We start from the raw sequence: 18,917 nt of genomic DNA, 5'->3' as shown, positions 1-18,917 counted from the left end.
TTTTTCTAATTATCTCCCCCAGCCTTGCCGACAAAAGTGGGGGCAGTGACCGGAGGGGCCGGCATCTCTTTAGCTGAGATGCCCTGGGGCGCTGTAACAAAGGGGGGTGAGCCTTTGAGGCTCACCGCCAGGTGTTACAGTTCCTGCATGGGGAGGTGTGAAGCACCTCCACCCAGTGCAGGCTTTGTTCCTGGCCACAGAGTGTGGCCAGCAACTCGTCTGGTTGTGGCAGGCTGGCAGAAACTGGTCAGCCCCATACTGGAATCCGGGTTGATATTCAGGGGGCATCTCTAAGATGCCCTCTGGGTGCATGTTACTATAAATTCCACACTGGCATCAGTGTGCATTTATTGTGCTGAGAAGTTTGATCAAACTTCCTAGATTTCAGTGTAGCCATTATGGAACTGTGGAGTTCGTGTTTGACAAACTCCCAGACCATATCCTCTTTATGGCTACCCTGCACTTAAAATGTCTAAGATTTGGCTTAGAAACTAAAGGGGCATAGTGCTCATCCAACTATGCCCTCAACTGTGGTATAGTGCACCCTGCCTTAGGCTCTAAGGCCTGCTAGAGGGGTGACTTACCTATGCCACAGTCAGTGGGTTGAGGGCATGGCACACTGAGGGGAGTGCCATGTAGACTTAGTCATTTTTCTCCCCACCAGCACACAAGCTGTGAGTCAATGTGCATGTGCTGCGTGAGGGGTCCCCAGGATGGCATAAGACATGCTGCAGCCCTTAGAGACTTTCCCTGGCAATCAGGTCCTTGGTACCAGGGGTACCAGTTACAAGGGACTTATGAGTGCCAAGGTTGTGCCAGTTGTGGAATCAAAGGTACAGTTTAGGGAAAGAACACTGATGCTGGGGCCTGCTTAGCAGGGTCCCAGCACACTTTCAATCAAAACTTAGCATCAGCAAAGGCAAAACGTCAGGGGGTAACCATCCAATGAAGCATTTCCTTACATGGCTCCTTCCAAATCAAGTTCTACTTGGGCCCAATTTCCACAATGCAGTTCCTGCAGGATCACCAGTAAACACTGGAGAATCCTCTGCTGTCTTAATTTCGCCCATAAAATGCTCCGATCTACCAAATCGAAAGCTGACCTAAAATCAACAAAGCAGCAGAATAAACTCCCAGATGTTTCCTTCGCCTTCTGCCCAAAGACCCACAGGTTGAAGCAATGGTCTATAGTCAAGTGCCCAGACTTAAACCCCTGATCCATAGGTAAAATTCCATTACCCTCTATCTAATTCTTCAGTCAACTAAGAATGACCTTAAAATACAATTTTGCTCCTACATCTGGCACACTTATCAAATGATAATTGCCTGGTTCATTTCTGTCACGTTTTTTGTATAATGGTTTAATTATTGCTCCCTTCCAGCTGGATGGGAATGTACCAGACTTAGTTATTGCTATAAAAACTTTAGAATAAAAAACTTTGCTCACCACATTGGGTTTGACTTACTCTCAGTTGGCAAGGTTTTATCCGGTCCTGCTGCTTTAGTTAAATTTAGGGAGATAATCAACTTTGCTATAAATTGAACAGGGAAGGACTACAAGGCTTTGTTATCCAGTTTTACCCAGCTCTCCACCACAGTTATCTCCCTTGTCTTGTAAATATCACTTAAAAAGGTTACCCAGTCAGATTCAGACACCATACGTCTTAACAAGGGGACCCATTACCACACCGCCCTTGGACCAACTTCCAAAACGTCCTTGTGCCCTTTTCCTGCAGGGTCCTAATCATTATGTCCCAATTTGACTGTAAATAGGCCTTCTTCTTTGCCTTAACTAAGGCCTCATATTCCCCTTTCTTACAATTGTAGGCCTCATTTGCATTTATGGAGTCCCTGAAATGCCTCACCCTACCTGCTTTCCTTAGCTCCTTCCTAGCAAATACACACTCCTTATCAAACCACTGCTGCTTTGTCAGGTGGCAATATAAATCCTTTAGTATGTTCTTATTGTACAGTCTTACCACTGGAGTCAAGCGATTGACTACCTCAACAATAATGTTTGAATACCATGTCATGATTGGTTTACCTACACCCCTATCACTGTCCAGCTTATAAATGATTGATACTGTCTCAGGCTGTCTAAGTATACTTCGTCTATCCTTGTTGTCAAATGTTTTGAAAAGTCTGCTACCATTGAGATAGCCCGTTCCCTAAATATTGGTGCGACCGCTATGGACATTTTTAACCCCGATTGATCAGTACCCCCTATTCCTAACAACCTGAAATCTGTGCAGAGATCAAAAAACCATGCCCGAATAAATATAAAATGAATTGGACACTGCTGGTTCCCATGTTATAAATGTTTGGGCTGCTGGTAGATCTTCCTTAAAGCGACCATTTAAACATATAAACCCTAACTCGAAGAGAGTGTCATTTTTTCTTTGAACTTTGATTTAGCACATTTTGGGAAAATTGCAGTCGGGATCTCATAGCTCTCTAACAAATCTAAGGCACCAGCCTCGGCCTGCCCTGGGTCAGGACGAAGATTGAAGTCTCGTAAAAGGAAATTGGTGGACCCTCCCTGGAAGCTCTGCCAACCTCAACTGATCCCTCTGGAACATCTCCTTGTGGGTCTCCTCTTGATTTATGTAGACATTTGCCACCATCACATTGTTTTGTCACAGTCGACCTTCAAGACCCTTATAGAGATCGACTGAGTAGGCTAGAAGCCAGTCAAAACGTGTCTCAGCACGTCGTGCCCCTTAACTGCATTTTGTTGAAACCATTGTCATTAAGTTCACCTCTCACCCACCTGGCCCCATTTTTTTATTCTTCCTTTTACTGACTGCTTTTAGCCACTCTGATGGAATGAATCACCCTCCAGCCAGGTCTCCTGGGAAAACATTATCTCATTCTCGTCCCATAGTTGTGTGAGATCAATTGATCTTATTAAATTCCCCAACCCATAAACATTCCAGGTAGACAACTCATAGCCTGGCAGGTTAACAACTACCTAGTCTAAGCTGTCCCTTAAGGGCTGTGCCCCCTCCCCTTGCACGGGACAAGCCTTTCATGCTAGGCCCACTGAGCTCATCACCACAAACACGGACCGTGGATACAGCGCACGTGGTGTCAGGGGTACGCACTGTAGCAGCTATCTGCTACTCGCTTAGGGGCAGGGCACAAGCTTTCAAAACTCCTTATAGCCCCCTCGGATTCAACCCGGGACCACCAGCAGCCCAACAAGGTGCTCCCAAGGGTGCAAAGCGGATCCAAGACTGAGCCACAACACGCCGGGACGCAGCCGATGTACAGCCTCTACAGGTGGCCACGAGCTTCCAGACACACCCACAGCACAACACACGTACGTGCACTAGCAGGAGGAGGACCTATGGTCTTTGCCAGTGCTTGACAATGTAGAAACCGGGTCTCTTACTTGAACAGAACAATCAAACACGGTCTTTCCGCAGTAATCCAGCTTCCATTTACAAAAAATCATTTCAGGCAGCAAGCATTGCCTGGTGACATTAATGCTGCAGGTTCTGCCACACAATAGTCTTCATTTCAGCACATAGCTTTGGTGAGTACTTTATTCCACAATGTATCATGAAACCAGATTCCAGGGGAGCCAAAGAAATCACCATTGTTATAGCTCTTAAGTAATAGCTCTCCGAAAAATAAAAATCAGCATTAGTCAAATGAGATCCGAAACTAACCTGCAGATCGCTTCAGATAAACTTTAACTTTTGGAACTACTCTACCATCATAAAAATAAAACTAGGGAAGAAACATGACTGTGTATTAAATAATGAAAAAAGCACAAGCACGTGTAAACTGCAGATTCAAGGTTGTTTAAACATTGGTATGTAAGCCCTTAACTCAAGTTGCTTTGTGCATGTTTCATTAGCAAGCTCTAAACCTACTGTGGCAGCAAGTGGTGTTGCATAATCCCACAAGACCCATTGAGAAAACAGTCCCAGCACAATAGGATACATAAGCCGCACAGTTAACTAGTTGAAGTACAAAAATGGCCCGAATTACCTTATTGGCAAAAGGAGAACCAAAAACTTTGACAATTGATAATAAGAAAAATCTCAGATACGCTGGCTGGTTGATCCAAAGTTTCTAAGTATGTATACCTACACTTTATGTTGTAAAAATGCCAGTTATAAAAGTTTCTTGCATCTATAAGTTATCAAGTCATTGTAAATGACGGACAGCCAAACTGGGGTTCTCTTCCACCCCAGCTACTATGTATGACCAATTGCAGTCCATGAACCAAGGTCAAGTAATGTAGCAGCAAACATTAATAAACATGGCACTGTAAAGAAACATATGAAAATGCCACTGCACTTAGTTGCATAAACCATAATAAAAATGTGGTGTAACAGCCAGACTGTGGAACTGGAGAACCTGGTTCGAGCCTGGTGTTTGCTCAATATCCTGTCATTCTGGGAAAATCAATTGCTCTCCCCTTCCCTAAAAACAAAAATTAATTTATCCTTGTGTAATGTAACTGGTGCTCATGTAAAGTGCTCCAAAACCTTTGTGTTATGTTCGCACCATATAAAACTGCTTCAAATAAAATTGTGTGCCTACTGTAGTGATGGAAGCCAATGTCATCCGAAATTATGCTGTCCATAAAATTTATGTTAAAGATGAGACGTTCTGTGTAACAGCTCTTGATGTGTGTTTTGAGCCAGATTAAAGCAATTTTACATAAGGGGCAATATATTTAGCGTGGACTATAACTCTTTTGTTTGTTTGCTACTATCAAAAAGTGGTAACCAATAATCAGTCTGCCACACATGATTTATGTGCAGTCCGCACAGTCATTTTGGCATTTCAACAAAGCATAAAAAACATAAGCCCTCATTATGACCCTGGCAGACGGCCTTATTTTGGAGAAAGGTAGTGCCAACAGGCTGGCGGTACCTTTCCCCAAAATATGACATTGGCGGTTTGGCTTAGGCCAAACCGCCAATGTACCACAATGTCTGCCAGGGCGGTAACAGCCGCCGGGCTGGAGAATTCAGTCTCCAGCCAGGCTGCCGTCACAGTCCCACCTTGGGATCATGACCCCGCCTACCGTCATGGTTTTCGTGGCATTGTTACTGGGAATTCCTTCCCTGACACTGATAGGGGTCTCCCCTGCCCCCCTCCTGCTCCCCAGATTCCTCCACCCACCCTCTCCTTCCCCATCCCATCCTCCCCCGACATACACACACTTTCACACACAGACATACACACATTCATCTGCGCATGCATAAATTCATACACACAAACACACACGTACACATCAACACACACTGACATACATCCTAGCACACACGCATTGACACAACACGAAGTACACGCACACTCACACCCATTCATGCACACATGCATTCCACACGCCTCACACCCAAATGGACACACACAAAAACAGTCACACACACACACACACACACACACACCACCCCCACCCCCTTCGGAGCACCTGACTTACCTGCTTGCAAGGTGTCCTCCGGCAGGAGACGGGATGCGTTGCTACTGCCAGCAGCAGCGTCTGCCAGCAGAACGCTGCCAGGCCGTATTGTGTGTCATGATGTGGTCGGCGGTGTTCTACTGGCGTGGCGTTGCTGCTGGCAGCAGTGCCGCCGTCTGCCATACTATGATCGTAGCCGGAATTCTGCCAGCCTTCTGGTGGAATTCCGGCTACAGTCATAGTATGGCAGATGGTAGGTAGCCACGGCGACGGTCTTTTGGAGGCCGTAGCGGTAGGCGGCATTTACCGCCATTGTCATAATGAGGGCCGTATTTTAATACACTCAAAAGAATATGAAGGGGGCAGAGGGTAGTTGGTAAAAGAGACATTAAGGTTTAGCTGCCTTCCTTGCATACACAGTGGAAAATATGCTTCCTTGAAGATGATCATTAAAGGCGTATATTGCCGAGGAGATGGCTCACGCTGCACCTCCATGAACATGATATTTTAAAACACTCCCAGCTGATGAGATGGTACTCACTAAAGAGGTAGAATAAAAAATGTACACACCTAATGAAGCAGACACTGCAAGCATGACATACATGAAGATAAAAGGACTACTTTTTATCTACCCTTTCACTTACTGATTTGACAAGTTTTCAAATATATATATATATATCTGCAAAATGCCAATGAAGGATACTGAATCTGACAGCGAACCCTCCGACCCAGTTTCTGCAAAAGCAAACCAGCCGATTCCAACTTTATAAATATTTAATAAAAAGGCTTTACCAGGTTTAAATGCAGGCATAAATCACAAATGACAAGCACTGTAAGGAGCTCAGGAGTAAATTAACATCAGCTTAAATGCTGTTTGATAGTGGTGAATATGATTTCAGTGCAGTATCTCAGTAAGCTCTAATGCTTATTGAGCTACAACTGATTGTTGCAAACATAATATGTGTTTTTTTTTTTACAGAAGGTCGAGGAGACTGGCGAAAGAATGGGATCCGGCTTAGGTCTAGATGGTGAGGTAAGGAAATAAAATATGCACATAAGTGTTTTTATGCTACAGCTGTTTACCTACGTTTTTAAATATTTCTGATAGTGTAACATCAGCATGTTACTTTATTACCTAGTTAGTATGTTTATCACCAAAAATGTTAGATATTATTCTTAACCAATTCACAGATGTATCTCTTGGAGTGACAGATGGCTGAGGCGGCAAAAAGAGTGTTTGACCATTTGAATGCACTGCTTGACCAGTTGCGTAACGTTTATTATAATGGTGTACAATGAAGAGTTTTCCAAAGAGGATGATTTTAAATACGCTTAGAATTAGTTGGCGACTAATCAAATTACTGACTCAAAAATTCAGAGGAATTAATGTTCAGAAGATAACAGCCAGTTTTCAAAATAATTTTCTTTTTGTGTTACTGTGATCTGGGACAATTCGAGTCAGATAGAAATATTGTGTGCGACATAGGTAGTTGGCAGGCCATCAGCTTAATACTAACCATCAAATGTTTATAAACTACCAGGAGACATACCTTCCAGGTTTACTGTTGCTTACATATTTGGTAAACTATAGTATGGTAAGAGATATTTTATGTTACTGGAGGACTTCTCCACGGAAATACCCCCTGCGTGGTAAACACCTATGTGCCCTTGCCATGAGTGCCTGGCCGCTTGTGAAACTGGTATCCAGACTTGTAATGCGGGAAAGACATCATACTAACCTAACGTGCTTAGAAGCCTAGGTTTATCCTTGACAATACATTGTGCAGGACCTGAGGAGATCACCAAACATGCCTTAATAGTAGGTAGTGGGCTACTGTTCATGCCCTTTGTGTGTAGACATGAAGTCGTGGTGGCAGCAAATTGTTTTGTGAGCTTATAATGTGATCAGACTTTTTTCCCTGTGTCCCAGTCTACTGTCTGCTCTTGTGTAAAGTTCTGCTCTTATACGAAACCAGAACCTTGTGTTTACATTCTGTCTGTGTCTGTGTGTGCGCGCAGTATATATATGGCACACCCATGGTAGTAGGTCTCTGTGTGTTGTGACTGAGCATTATGCCCTTTAGTGTCAGTTCTGGATGCCCCTGGCTTTGCATGGCACCAACTGAAGCATGAGGTTAGGTTTCTGGCCAGAGAGTGGATGTGCATTCCCTGCATTTGGATGACTGGTAACCCAGACAATAAATTGAGGAAGCTAGAGACAATGCTTCTTTAAGAAATTCATTGTGGGCCTTGTTACAAAGTTCTGTGGATTAGTTATTTCTTCAGTTGTTCAAAGTGAGGAAGTTTCCAGGCAGGGCCTGCCCTTTTGTCTGTTCCTAATTACTGCTTCGGGAAGGCGATGGCCAGAGGTGCAGAGACTCGCACTTCAAGCAGGAGTATCCAAAACCTGACACAGAGTGAGCCAAATTTCTACCTGGTTTGAGAACCATTGCTGTGTACAAAAGACATCCTACTCAATCCAGTACTGAAACCCCCGACAGTGAATCCACAGCTGTATCTGGAAAATGCATATTAAATGGCATGCAAACCACCCCATTTTTTTCCAGTTTTAACTTCTCCATCAGTGAGGAAGGGAGTGCTCTGCAGAGTACTTAAAAGAACCTGTATGACCAGTGCTGGTGTACCATCCAGTAACCCAGAGGTGAGGTATTAGAAATAGGGTCTCTAGTTGGCATTGGTTTGCACCCGGTCCAAGAAGGAACCCTCACTCTTGTTAGGGTAAGGGAGCCACCCAGCTAATATAGCCCTTGCTCTCCCCCTTGGTAACCTAGGACGTGCAGTCAGGCTTATCTCGGAGGCAATGTGTAAAGTATTTGTACACACACACACACACACACCCACCCAGTAACACAGTGAAAGCACCACAAAAGTACTCCACACCAGTTTAGAAAAATAGCCAATATTTATCGGAATAAAACAAGACCAAAACGAGAAAAATCCAACATACACAGATAAAGATATCACATTTTAAAAGGTTTAAAAGAGTCTTAATCCATTGGAATCAATGGTTATACCCTATTAACACACAGTACCTGGGATGCGTAGGAAAAGCAAGTGATGTGCCAATTCTTTCCTCGCAAGTAAGGCGATTTCTTCCTTTGAAAAGGCAAACTTCAAAGGAAAGTCTTTGTAGTGCACAAGACCCTGACATTCCTGCTCTGGCACCAGACACACTCCAGTGGGTTGGAGACGGCCTTGAGTAAGGACTGGCACAGTCCTGTTCAGGTGCAATAGTCAGCTCCTCCCATCACTCTAGTACAGGAAGACACAACAAGGTGTACAGGGCACACCACATCTCTTTGTGTGACTGTCCAGAGGGAATTCACAAGCAGCCCAACTGTAATCCTGACCCCGACTTTATTCCACAGTCATGGAGAGACACAGAATAGTTAAGCGAGAAAATGCCCACTTTCTAAAAGGCATTTTCAAACTTACAATTTAAAAAACAAATTCACCAAAAGATGTGTTTTTAAATTGTGAGTTCTGAGACCCCAAACTCCATATCTCTCTCTGCTCCCAAAGGGGAAATTATTTTTAAAAGATATTTCAAAGCGATCTCCATGTTACCCTAGGGGAGAGATATGCCTTGCAGTAGTGAAAACTGAATTCAACAGTATTTCACAATCAGGACATGTAAAACACACCAGTACATGTCCTACCTTTTATATACACTGCACCCTGCTCATGGGGCTGCCTTTTGCCTGCCTTAGAGGTGACTTACATGTAGTAAATGGGAAGATTTGGGCCTGGCAAGTGGGTGCACTTGCCAGGTCGAACTGGCAGTACAAACGCACACACAGTCACTGCAGTGGTAGGTCTGAGACATGTTTACAGGGCTCCCCATATGTGGGCGGCAGAATCAGTGCTGTAGGCCCACTAGTAGCATTTGATTTACAAGCCCTGGGCACACATTGTGCACTTTACTAGGGACTTACTGGTCAATCAAATATGCCAATCATGGGTAAATCAAATACCAATCTAATTTACACAAAGAGCACTTGCACTTTAGCACTTGTCAGCAGTGGTAAAGTGCCCAGAGGCCTAAAGCCAGCAAAAACGAAATTCAGCACAGGATCAAAACAGGTCAGAATCCAAAAAGACAAGTCAGGAGCTAACAGGTCTAACATGAGGCATCATCACCTAAAGTCTGCAGTATCTACTGGAAGAGCTGAGGATCTGCCTAGAAGCCTGTCTGCCGGCTGAGAGAGGGAAACAGAGTTACTGGCCCTCAAAGAAGAGAAACTATCAGTGATTAGAAGCCCAATGTGTTCCCCTTGTGAGCAACACCCAGAGAAAGCTGACTGCCCTTAAGAGGCTCAAACCCCCAATTGTTTTTGTAACAGTCCAAATGTCATTGCAGGGTTGGTTTTCAGGTGTAGGAGTCTGACGTAGTGGGCCAGGTGTATTCTAATTTTAATGTGCATTGTGCTGGCTTCACTTCTTTGGAATTGTTTTCTATGAGCTCCTAGTACTCAGGATCAAGATGGGTGCATGGAGGTAGATTGACATCTGTCCCCTCTCCCTGCATAACTTTCATTTGATAAAGTTAGCTGGCAAGATGCACCTTGATATTATTAATTCCCTTAGGTGTTTGCATGATGTGGCCCTTCTCTGGATGAAGCTGACCATGCACCCTCTGCTCCTCTTCCTCATTCTCTGACAAGCCATGATGCCTACCTGTGTGTAGGTTTGTATACTGGGGTGGTGCATCAGATAGTTTTCTCTGTCAGTTTACGATGGTGGTAAACTCTCATGGGCAGTTCTGCACATCCGGGTGTGGCTGTTAGGTTATTGCAGAGTCTTTGCATTCCTTGGACTGTCTTTCTTTGGAAACATCCCTTGCTGTTCCCTGGATGCACACTAATCCCTCCACTGTGCCAAAAATGTGATTAGTGCCAGTTTTATTGACTGGCCCCTGTTGGTCTGCATTACAATGGTGTGGAGAGTGCTGAAGTGCCTTGTCAATGTATTTTGAGTATTAAGTCCCTCATACTGGGGAGAAATGGGGTAACACATATTGCTCCACATATAGCATGGATTGCTTTCAGATTACATACTGGAGTTGTACCTTCCACTTTCCTCTCCATTTGCTTTGGGGATGTCTGCTTATTTTGATTTTAGGAAGTTAGTATTGCTCATGTATGTAGGGGTGGTTGAGTTAAACTTCCCTTTTGTTTGTTAATAGTCCTAAAATTGGACTGATGAAGATCCTGTTTAGCATTAGTTCAGACCTCTCTACAGGGCACAAAGGTTGGTGTTTTGGGGTGGAGGGCCAGGGTTTAGGACATAACTTGTGGGTTCTTGGACCAAACAGTGGTGTTTGTATTGGGATCCCTATCGGTATCCCTTGCATGACTTGTCATTGACTGTGGCCCACAGATAGTTGGAGGGGAGTAGTAACTGGGATTTCATTAGATGTATCAGTTGAATTAGATGGTTAAACAGCTCAGGGTGCTGGTATATGTGGACTGCATTTGGATATTATGATTCTCCAGGAGACCTACTTGGGTCAGCATACTTATCAACAATTTACTTCTGTATGGGGGGGCATGCCCACAGTGACATCTGCCATCTGAACACCACACTAAACAGGATACACACTTAGCTCAGCACCAGTCACCTAAAACTGAACCCCAAGAACTTTTACTCTTTTCACCCAAAGACAAGCCATTGCCAATCCAAAAATGGCTAAAGAGCCTGGATGCTTTTAACTGTTCTCCCACACACTCTAACTCTGTGACGTCCCTGGGAATCATCCTAGACAACATGTCTACGAAAGACCAAATCAGTAATTCAGCCAAAGTGGAGCCCTACACTTTAAAACATCGCAAGAAAATCAAACTGTTTATCCCAGTGGAATACCTAAGGACTGTAATGCAATCATTGGTCCTCTTGAAACTTGATTATGGCAATGAAATCATGAGCGGGACCCCGAAAATCCATCTGTGCCTCTAGGATCAACTCCTAATGCAGTCGCTAGACTCCTCACAGGTACCAAATGATTTGACCACATCTCACCTACTCTCAACCGTCTCAGCTGGCTCCCAAAGGAAGGAAGATGCATCTTCAAGAAAGTTTGCATCACCCTCAAAGCCCTTCAAACTACAAACCCTAAATATTAAGAATACAAACTATTAAGAGTGGGTGGCAATCAGGCAATAAGAAACTCCAACTCACTCCTCCTCATCCCTTCTAAACTGAAAAATAATAATATCCCAGAAACGTTTTTTTTTTCAGGCAATGCCCTGTGGATCTGGAACTCACTTCCCAAAGACCTCCGGTGTAATCCCTTCTCTACTTGTTTCAAATGGAACCTCAGATCACTATCGCTGAACAAATACTTCAACACGCTCCCCTGAGCTTCCCAAACAAATAAGATAATTCATTATAGTCGCCGGACCCAACTCTGCATTTAATCCGTCATCCGTGCCTCTAGTGAATAAAGTTGTTTTATTTGTTATTTTTTTATATTTGTATATAATTGTTACACTGAGTTTTTTTTTGTTTTTTTTTTATTACGTCTGGATAGACTGTCAACCTGTAATGCTCCATCAATCCTATGTCCCTGTTTCATATTTCTTGTAAAGCGCTCTGATATCCTTGGGTCTAGCCAGCACTATATAAAATTCACAAATAAGTCAAATAAACAAACATAAGATGGGCATTCCAACAAACTGTGATTGCCGCAACTATCCCTCCCTCCCTCCGTTTCTACAAAAATGAAACGAGCTCATCCTTCTTTTAACCCTATCCTAAATCCCAGCTAAACTGTTCTGTAAGGCACTATGTTTTGCTGCTGTCACCCCATTTTTTGCCATCTTGAAGAAGAGGAACTGGTCACCATCCATGAGGCCCAGAGCTATCAATCACCTTGGACATGTAAGGCCCCTGTTGTCAAGGTTTAGGAATGTTTATACAGGTTGCCACAATTCATTTAATTTGACATATCTTTTAGGTGTTATGCCAATTTTGTTATGGCCAGTACCAACCATACGCCCTGAATCCACTGATTGTGTCAGGAGCATTTCTCACTGCATAAAAAAAGGTCTTCTTAGCAGCTAAGAATATTTATGAGATCATTCTCCCTACTATCAAATGGACGGATAGATACCCTTAAACCTTGTTCTTTGAATGATCAGCTTGGGGCAACTGTCCAAAGTGTGACTCATTGTATGTGCCAAATCTGCTAGGACCTCCTCCAGCAACCCAACAATTGTGGGAAAGACCGTACGGTTATGTAGTATTGTTTCTATATCCCTGTGTTGTCTGTAGCACTGAAGATTTAGTCCTATCTATCTATAATGCCATCTGTATAGAACCTTATAGATTGCCCACCTACCCAGAGGGGGTTGGTGTAGAAAAGTGCTCGTTTTTGACATGGTGACACCCCCCTCCTCCCCAACCTCTCTAGTCGTGCATGCACCCAGAAAGCATACGAGCTCCAAAGGGACAGGAGATGCGCCCCCCTCTAGACCAGGAGAGTAAGAAAATAGATTCCGATTGCAAACTTGTTGCGGCACAGTCTGCCACCTATTGGTGTATTGCCAATTCTATAGGCCTTCGCTTCCGGTATGACCAGGCCCACTAGGATCAGATGGACGTCCTTATCCAGCATCTCTCAGACAAATATAAAAAACGGGGAAAGAAGTTAATGGTGCTACACTAGCATCTGCTGCACTTCAGATGTCGTGGACACACCTGTCCAGGTCCTAAACACTAGCATCCTTAGCTGCCGCCATGCTTTGCTGTGCGTTCCCGGCTTTAAGCTGGAGGTACAATAGTCTCCTGAAAATGCTCTTTGTGGGGGGCATGTCCTCGGTCCCCAGGTTGATGAGATGTTTAAAAAAAGACACCGATGTGGCTAAAGCTATGGGCTTCCTTCAAACACGAGCTGTCCATGTTCCTTTTGCTACTCCTTCTACAAGCGAGGCTATAAGGGAAATAATGGCAGGGTAAGGGGAAAGGTGACAGCCCCTAAGGGGGCCATCCCTACCCAACAGTGACACTCTTGTCCTTCCCTCTAACCATAAAGCACTTGGCGGTACATTGCAGGGGTAGAAATCAACTCCAACTAGTAAGTTCTCTACATTATACAGGAAGGGTATTGTTTAGAATTCATGCGAATACCACCAAACATCCCCTATCTGCAAACAGACTGCCTCCGGAATGTCAGCATCTGCTCCAAGAGGAAATGCACGCATTACTTGCCAAAGAGAGCTATAGAACCAGTACCCCTGCAACACCGTGGCACAGGGGTGTACTCCCTTTCTCCAGTATTGGATCTTTCATAGATTCACATGCTTGAATCATCCCCGTCGTCGAGGTGGGAGCCTCAGGGTAAGTTTAAATACATAAAGCAGTAAGTCAGTAAGTGTAAAACAAGTAGGCCCCAGTAGGCCTCATAGAGTATTTTACAGTCTATCCACTTTGTTTTGTGAAAAGACCCAAACTTCAGTATCAACCAATCAGGATTCAGCCCCTCCCAAACACTCCTAACAGAGGCTGAATTCCTTCAGATTTTCTACTGCACGTCGTGTGAAGGGAGTCTCCCTGAGCTCTGCTCAGTTTTTTCCTTATTTCTGACCGAACATTGTTTTTCTCAGGAAACTAGGTCTACAGCTTTACCATGTCTGAAAAGACAAAGAAGGGTCTGTTCAGAGACTGTGACAATTGTGGGAAGAAGAGACTGCATGTTGATGACCCCCACAAGAAATGTATCTACTGCCTCCATCCAGACCACAAGGTGAGAGACTGCAAAATCTGTCGCACCTTTAGTCAAAAAACCCTCAAGGACCGTGAGGGTAGACTTCTCTTATGGCTGCAAAAACAGAAAGCCATAGAACATCCTTCCTCAGACGACAGTGAAGCGTCATCTCAGGCTTCTCACCCTCAGAAAAGAACAGGTGAGAGAAGTAGAGGGTCTGATGAGCCACCAAGGAAGGTGCCCAAAAAGGCAAAACAAGTCTCTACTGAGACAAAAAAGGATGTTTCCCACTCAGAGACACTAAAACATTTGCCAAAAAAGGTTCATTCAGAGCCTACTACGCCTTTGCATCGGAAATGCACCTCAAAAAAGGCATCCCTGGCTCTGTCACCCCAAAAAGAGCCAGAAAAAGCCTCTTCAGGGAAAAAACAACCGTCGACGACCACCCCGTCGACGACTGTGTCGACGGTAACATCTACTACGGTGTCGTCGACGTTCACAACAGCGGTCTCACCGATGATTATGACGTCGTTGCCGTTATTGTCGACGACGATCATTACGGCAACATTTTTTAAGAAGGCTTCGTCGGCAACCACATCGTCGACGGCAGAGGCCTCCTGGGTTCACCAGTCGACCAGGGCACTCCCATTTATTAAGCACCTCTCAATGAGGTTTAAAAAGGCACTGCCGATGACGGCACCAACAGAGGATACGTCGACGAAGGAACCATTGACGAAGGATTCGTCCATGAAGGGCCCGTCGACGAAGGACCTGTCAACAAAGACGACCATCAGTGACGGATCCGTCGACGAGAGAACCGTCGACGAGGGAACCATCGACGATCATATCGTCCACATCGCTAACAGTGTATAAATCGACCTACCTGGATACTTCACCGCACCATTCCTCATATCATCAGGACGACTCCACCAGGTTCTTACCCCTTTCACTTATTACCATGGGGGACAAAGCGTTTAATTCTGCCAATGCATACCTTACCAAGTAAAGTGTTGCCATACCCACCACAACATCTTTTAGATGATGATGACGATGATGCATACTCTCAAAACGACGGAATGTTTGGGGCAGCTAGTAGCCCTCCCAACTCCATGTCAAATGCCAAGATTTTAATGATGAGGAGGAACAGCATTACCAGCCTAGTTATGCCTCAACATCCTACCCACAGGCAGAACAACAATCGGCCCTCTCCATGCCTAGCACACTAGTAGCAGACCTACAATATATGTTGAATGACTACTATAAAAGGTTTCCACCATCAACTCAGACCACGCCACCTAGACCTGAAAGCTACCAGACACCTCGGCAAACCCAGACTACTAATCTTCCGGAAACACCACAGGCTAGCATACCGGTAACTAGCCAAACTCAGGAAGCTCATCCCTCGTCAGACGACAAAAGGGAAGAGGGTGAGCTAAGAGATTCGGCGGCTAGTGAATGGGATGATTATCTCGTCCCCACACCATCTCCACCGCCAGCAGGTCCAGTAGATTCTCCTCCAGAGGACATAGGAGGCTTTCATAATTTAATAGAGAGAGCGGCAAAACGTTTTGGCCTTTCAATTGTCTCTCATGAAACCAAATTTTTTTTGTACGACTTCAAAGAGCCATCAAAGAGATCGGTAAGAGCTATACCCATAGTAGATTTCTTATGGCAGGAGGGTTTGAAGGCAATGAAAAATCCTGCAACAGTGCCTTCACAAATGCCAAGACCTGGAGAAAAAGTACAAGGCCCCAGATGATTCTCCAGCCTGTCTAGTCTCACAGCCAAAACCTGATTCTGTCATATCACAGGCGGCGCAGCGACGTTCCAGAAACCCCTCTGCACCTATAGCATCTCCCCCCAGACAAAGAAGGAAGGAGATTAGACAACATCAGCAAAAAATTCTCCTCTGTTGCAGCGGTCACAGTTAAGGCGGCTAACTCCCCCGCCATCCTGGGAAGGTATGAACGCCAAATATGGGCAGACATGTCTGCCTTTTTGGATCTTCTGCCAGAAGATGTCAAGGTGGAAGCAAAAAAAGTGTTGCAGGAGGGAGAAAGGGTTTCCGCAGAGATTATAGACAGCGCAATAGACATTTCTCTAACTGGCTTCAGACAATTAGCTGGCGCAGCAGTCCTGCGCAGGCAAGGATGGCTTAAGGCTACTTCATTTAGAGCGGATGTCCAGAGTCGTGTTCTCAGCATGCCTTTTGATGGAGAAAGTTTGTTTGGGAAGCATGTCGACGACATGTTGCAGGCTATCAAAACTGATACGGATACAGCAAAATCTCTAGGTACCCTTCAGTATAAAAAACAACCTTTTCGTGGAGCAAGGGGAAGAGGAAATTACTCCTTTCGAGGTGGATACCAACAATACAGATCCCAATATCAGTCTTCCTCCACAGGATCACGACACCAGTACCACCAGCAACAGCAGCATTATAGGTTACCACCGGCCGCAGCTTACAAACATCCACCTAGAGGAAGAGGAGCTGCCCGAGGAAGAGATACGGGCAGAAAACAATGACCCGCCGGTCATCTCAGCACTTCCCCACCCACCAATATCGAGGGTCGGAGGTCGCATCACTTCCTATTTCCCCCAATGGGAGGCTATAACATCGGACAGATGGGTACTCGATGTAGTGGCCAGAGGTCATACTCTGGAATTCACACAAACACCACCAGTTGTTCCTCCATCGGGCCCACCACCCCCGAGGATGAACCAACTCCTCAAGGAAGTAAGAGTGATGCTGAGAAAAGGGGCGGTAGAACCAGTCCCTTTCTCTCAAAAGAACAGAGGATTCTACTCCCGCTTTTTCCTCGTAAAGAAACCCTCAGGAGACTGGCGGCCCATCCTGGACTTGAGAGCACTAAACAAGTTTCTAAAGAAACAGTCATTCAGGATGGTAACACTTCAAGATGTCTTGCGTCTTTTAAATGCTGGAGATCTGATGGCATCCCTAGACCTCCAGGATGCTTATTTTCATATCCCCATATATCGCAACCACCGCAAATTCCTAAGTTTCAGAGTGGGGGGTATGCACCTCCAATTCCGAGTTCTCCCATTCGGTCTCAAATCGGCCCCCAGAATCTTCACAAAAATGTTGTCTCCGGTAGCAGCACATCTCCGCCAGTCAGGTATCCAGGTCTTTCCTTACCTGGACGACTGGCTTATAAAGGCACCCTCAAAGTCGCAAGTAATAAGTCATATCTCCTATTGCCTTCAATTGTTACACAGCCTGGGGTTTGTAGTCAACTACCAGAAATCTCAGCTCCACCCCAAACAGGTATTAAACTTCTTGGGAGCAATACTAGACACAGTCCACAACAAAGCGTACCCATCTCACAAGAGGAAACAAAAGTTAACCTCCTTGGCAGGCAGGCTCTCCAGAAAAAAGTTAGTTTCAGTCCGCATCTACAAATCATTGCTAGGGATGATCTCATCTTGCAGTCCGCTAGTCCCAGATTGCAGGCTCCATATGCGACCCCTGCAAGACCAATTGGACATACAATGGACCCAGATAAATGGTTCCTTTGAAGACAAGATTCACATAACGCCTCTACTGAAAAACACCATGAGGTGGTGGGCGACTGTAACCAATTTGTCAAACGGACTGTCATTCCTTCATCAAACACCCAGTTACATAGTAACAACGGATGCCTCTCTCGAAGGATGGGGTGCACACTGCCAGGACCTGCGAATCAGCGGAACCTGGAATGCGAAAGAGGTTCAGCTCCACATCAATTACCTAGAACTCAAGGCAATACACTTAGCTCTAAAAGCTTTCTTGCCAAAGATACAAAATTCAAGCGTCTTAATCAGGACAGACAACACAACCAGCATGTTTTATCTAAACAAGCAAGGAGGCACGAGATCCCTACAACTCTCACAGCTAGCACAGCAAATCTGGACATGGGCCATCAAGCACAATATTTCACTCAAGGTGATGCATGTGCCAGGGCAAACCAACGTTCTAGCAGACACCCTGAGCAGGACAGTGATTCCTTATCACGAGTGGGAGCTAGACCCAAAAACTCTCAACAGCCTTTTTCTATTTTGGGGCAAACCGAACAAAGACCTATTTGCCACTCTCGAGAACAAGAAATGCCAGTTCTACGCAAGTTGGCTTCCCCAGAAAGGTTTGTGGGGGAATGCGTTTTCGATGAGATGGTCCGGAGTTTATGCCTACGCTTTTCCTCCGATCCCGCTCATTCCGAGAGTCCTCAACAAACTAAAGACGGAGGGGTGTCGCCTCCTGTTCATAGCTCCCAGATGGCCCAGACAAGTCTGGTACATGGAGCTCCTCATGCTCTCCGAACGGCCACATCTGCAACTCAGACAGAGTCCGACTCTTTTAACGATGCACCAGAGACAAGTCAGACACCCAGATCCGTCATCTCTTCATTTGTCGGCTTGGCTCCTGAATACAATGAATACTTGAATCTCAACATTTCCCCGGAGTATAGAGACATATTGGCAAAAGCTAGAGCTGACACTACCAACAAAACCTAGACTTAAATGGAAACGTTTTTGTATATGGTGTGCAGAAAAAGATATAAATCCTTTGTCCGCTCCTCCAGAACAGGTACTTCCATATCTCTTGCTCTTGGCAAAGTCAGGACTTTCATATTCCTCCATTCGAGTACATCTGGCAGCAATCTCCAGGTACCGCAGATCACCACACAGAGTCTCGTTATGTGCCACAAGAATTGTCAAGCAATTCATGAAAGGCCTTTTTCGGGTTTTCCCGCCAGTTAGAAAACCTCT

The 18,917-nt window shown here is 45.0% G+C and overlaps 1 protein-coding gene across 5 annotated transcripts in view; it reads left to right on the top strand.

The window, feature by feature from the left end:
- The window catches only part of SMARCA2 (SWI/SNF related BAF chromatin remodeling complex subunit ATPase 2), a 1,363,970-nt gene that overhangs the window by 261,173 nt on the left and 1,083,880 nt on the right, over positions 1-18,917 (top strand). For all 5 annotated transcript variants that reach the window (XM_069228509.1, XM_069228519.1, XM_069228497.1 and 2 more), the window contains one exon: positions 6,405-6,458. In XM_069228509.1, the coding sequence (XP_069084610.1) occupies positions 6,405-6,458 (54 nt within the window). The remainder of the gene's footprint in view (positions 1-6,404; positions 6,459-18,917) is intronic.

The sequence above is a fragment of the Pleurodeles waltl genome, chromosome 1_1, assembly GCF_031143425.1.
Source record: "Pleurodeles waltl isolate 20211129_DDA chromosome 1_1, aPleWal1.hap1.20221129, whole genome shotgun sequence".
Classification (NCBI taxonomy): Eukaryota; Metazoa; Chordata; class Amphibia; order Caudata; family Salamandridae; genus Pleurodeles; species Pleurodeles waltl.
The sequence above is the reverse complement of the archived record's forward strand: the minus strand, read 5'-3'. Positions and strand labels throughout refer to the sequence as shown.